The 3,815-nt window shown below is 53.2% G+C and overlaps 1 protein-coding gene across 1 annotated transcript in view; it reads right to left on the reverse strand.

Moving 5' to 3' along the window:
* FATE1 (fetal and adult testis expressed 1) overlaps positions 1-895 on the reverse strand; it is a 6,280-nt gene extending 5,385 nt beyond the window's left edge. The window contains exons 1-2 of the mRNA XM_009709958.1: positions 700-895; positions 6-151 (exon numbers count right to left, since the gene is read on the reverse strand). Of these exons, the coding sequence (XP_009708260.1) occupies positions 6-151; positions 700-895 (342 nt within the window). The remainder of the gene's footprint in view (positions 1-5; positions 152-699) is intronic.
* Positions 896-3,815: the final 2,920 nt, after the last annotated feature.

The raw sequence follows: 3,815 nt of genomic DNA on the forward strand, positions 1-3,815 counted from the left end.
AGTACCGATCGTTTGCGTTTCTGGGAGCTTGATCTGCTGGCTACGTGCAGAAAGGGGAGCTCCCCGAGGAAGGTGGGCTGCGCAGAGTCCGGGGATATGTGCACCTTCTTTTGCGAAAAAAAAATGGGCCTCAAACTGGCATCTGATATTTCTACAGAGAGGAGGGAAGAATTAAAGCAACTCAGATACCCTCAGGACAGGAGAGAAGAGAGATCCACCCATGTAAGAGAGCCAACCCTCTGTCTAGTACCAGACTTACATCAAAAACCATGTCCTGCAGGTGTGAGCAGCAGGACAGACCAGAGAGGCACAGACTGGAAAGCAACCAGACACACTGCTCCAGGAAAGTGACGTTTCAGAGCTGTTTTTCAAATAGACAGGGCAATACATCTCTGCATTCCAAAACAAGGAGCCTTCCAAAGGCCAAAGGGAACTGCAAGAGATGTGGAGGGAGATGCCTCCACATTTTGCTCCTCACCTTTTGGAACTCAGATCACTCCTGCCTTCTGCTGGTCACCTTTGCCCACCTCTCCACCATTCTGTCCTACATTCCAGAAGAAAACTGACTACAATATCTGCCCCTGTCCTCTCCTCTTGCAAAGTAAACCACTGGTGGCTTTATAAAGGAATCCTACTCCCTAGGATGCCGTAGTGCCTCAGCAACCTTCAGCCACCCCAAAAGACAACCCAGGACATTACCTGCAAGAGAAATCCTATCAGGGATGTGCATCCGAAAAGAAGGAGGGACATCCTCTGTCACTGGCTCCTCATCCACAGGGCTGAAGCTATCTGCTACCTTCAGCCTGTTCGGAACCTGCATCCTTTGATTGATGGCTTCTGTGAAAAGCAGGTCACAGCGGACTCGGTTCAGGTCCAGTCCCCAAAACGGCCACATCTTTTTTTATTTCCTTAGATTGCTTGAGCACCCTGGAGTTTCACACAAAGGAAAAGAAAGCTGAACGAAAGTGGTAGCAAGCAGCTCTTCCAAACTGGTACTGCACAGGGACAACACGTGTGCTGTAAGACAGATAAAATACAGGCAGAGACAACCCAAAAGCCAGACACCATTGGAGTTGTCCCGGAGAATGGGGTGTCCCACAAAGCCCAGGTGGCAGGGGCAAGGGTGTGGGGCCGCTGCAGGAGAGAACTCGTGCCTGGCAGAGTGGGAAAGGAGAAAACTCTACACGTCCTGGGAGCAAAGCATGAGCTTAGCACCTTGCCTCAATTGATAGCAAGGAAAGGGCAACAGCTCAGCACACCTGTGAGAGAAAAGCAGTTTCATATGCCCTAAAAACTAGTGAAAAAAAAATATTTTCCACCCAGAAGCAGAGTTTTTTGGAGGGCTGGGAGCACATTTTTGTGTTTGTACACCTTCAAGGAAAAATGAGGTTTTCTAAAAACAATACACATGGTTTTGGTGGTTACCACGGGAAAAACTGAGTGCTCAACTCTTTCTCTGCACACATGTTCACTGAAGTATCCCCAGGGCCATATCCCATTCCCCACCTGATTCAGCACCCCTCTCCTCGAGTGGCCCACATCAAGCTGAACAAGATGGACTTTGCCCCGAGCAGACCTGCCAGACGCTGAACCATCCTCTCAGAGGGCAAAGAAAAGCACACGTCAGCTCCTCCAGGCCAGCACCGGCTCGGCTCTCTTCCAAGACGGGACAGGCATCGAGGAGGGACACAGTCCCCAGCTCTCACTGCTCCTGGAGGCAGGCGACAGCAGGAGCAGGACATGGGACACCGACACCGTCTGGGGGCTTTGCAGCTGCTCAGGGCACATAACTGCCCTGTGTCTCAGTTTCCCCTTTGCCAAGTCCCAGGGCTTTGAGAAGTGTTCTGGGGCCACAATGTCCCAATGCTTTCGCTGAGTAATGCGAGCAGAGGGCAATCAACATATATTTTGGGGGGAGGAGCCCCAAAAAACACCTTCCTGACTGCCAGCATATGCATTCCCTATTCTTTCTCAAAAAGCTGCAGCCAAGGAGAAAACCCCAACAAGCAAGGGCTGCAGAGGCTGGTGGACCCCAGCCAGCCCCAGCATTGCCCACATGCATGTCCAGCCCCTCTGCACCCTCCTTGCTGCCGCCCTTTGAGCTCGCCATGTCCAAAAAGGTCCCCCTTTGCTTCCAGGTCAAAATCTCCACCATAAGATGGGCCGCCTGCTCCAGCACAGCCCAAACAGCCAGAGGAAGGACAGGTTTTCCTCTTCAAAGCTCAAGGGAGGGGAAATGGGAGGAGGCGAGCGTGCGGAGGCCCTATCTTTTTTGATCATGTCCAGGGACTATATTTAGCAGCACGTCTCTGACACTGCTGTTTCCAGCCCACACAGCCAGCAGCCGCCAGGGCTGCCCACAGCCACCCTCACTGCTACTTCTCGGGGCGCTTTGGACCCTCTCACCTGCCCCAGTCCCCTGCCACCCCGTGGGATATCACCCAGGGGAGAGGGGCAGAGGAAAATCCCTGGGGAGCAGCTCCCAAAGCCCAAAGGACCACAAGAGATGCGGCCCTTGAGCCACCAATCCCATCCCCGGCAGCAGCCAGGCCCTGGTAACTCCAGGTACCTGAGGCCTGTAGAACCAGCCCCACATCTACGATAACCAGCACTTCCAGTGATCACCTGCCTTGCGCTGCTCTCTCCTCCTCTCTCATTAAAAACCTTTTAATTAAAGGAGACAGAAATTTGCCCAGCATCAGCTGCGGCAATTTCCTGCTCCCAGCCATGCAGACATGAGATCCCAGCCTCTGCAACCACGTCTGCCCAAGAGGCACTGCCGGAGACACAGTGTGCACGATGCCCCACACCTTCTCCACCACCCTGCCCAGACCCAACACTGGCACGGGTAACACCAGCCCATGGGTGTCACAACACACATGCACGCTGCTTCTCCCCTAAACCTCGAAGAAAGTGGATTTTTGCAGGAACTCCCCCCACTCAGGAGTAGGGCAGTAAGTCCTGGGATGGTCCCAAAGCGGTGTCAATCCCACAAAAGAAACCTGCATCAGACACCCAGCCCCATGGTCCACAATCATGGAGACAAACAGGGTTTCCTTCACATTTCTGGTTCTTTAGAAGAACAAACACCCTGTGTTGCTTTCTCAACCTGCTGTCTGGGAAACCAGCATGTATTAATAACAATAAATCTGGAGAGGGCAGATCGGTTCATTTCCTAATCACCTATGAAACTCCTGCAGATCCCAAAGAGCAGAAGGATGGGAGGGGAGTGAGAAGCAGGCTCTGAAAGACTAAGCTATTAAGAAAAGAGAAAAATAAATCAGCTGTCAAAACCCATAACAACAAAACGCTTAAGTGGCTGGATTTCCTCTTTTAACTTTCTTTAGGGCTTTTTCTAGCTATTGCCAAGTAACACCCCCCACCACCACCACCAGTGGAAGACTGCTTCTCAGCTTCTGCTTTAGCACTTTTTGCATTTGCAGAGACAGGGAATTTCCAACTCACTAAGCCTGTGAGTAGGTGTAAGTCCTGCAAGCCTGGACAACCTGCCCTGGGGAGGGAGACCCTACAATCTTCCTCTCTCCATCACTCCCCATCCCAGTACGCTCCATACAGGGCAGGTGGGGGCACTGCCTGGTGCAGCACCCTGCCCTTCACCCCTCAGGATGGGGTGCTGGAGCAAGGAGCCCTCTGCTAGAGGAGCTGACCCAGCTCACAGCTCTGCCCTTCGGCTCGGGGCTGTACCTTGTCACGGCAGAGAGGGGCTCACAGGGAGAGGAACGGGTTTTGTCACCCGGTTCAGGTCCCGCAGCCGGCCACGCAGAGCCGGGGTGACCCCTCTGCCCCCCGCATCC

This window comes from Cariama cristata, unplaced genomic scaffold (assembly GCF_000690535.1).
Source record: "Cariama cristata isolate BGI_N322 unplaced genomic scaffold, ASM69053v1 scaffold25871, whole genome shotgun sequence".
Taxonomy (NCBI): domain Eukaryota; kingdom Metazoa; phylum Chordata; class Aves; order Cariamiformes; family Cariamidae; genus Cariama; species Cariama cristata.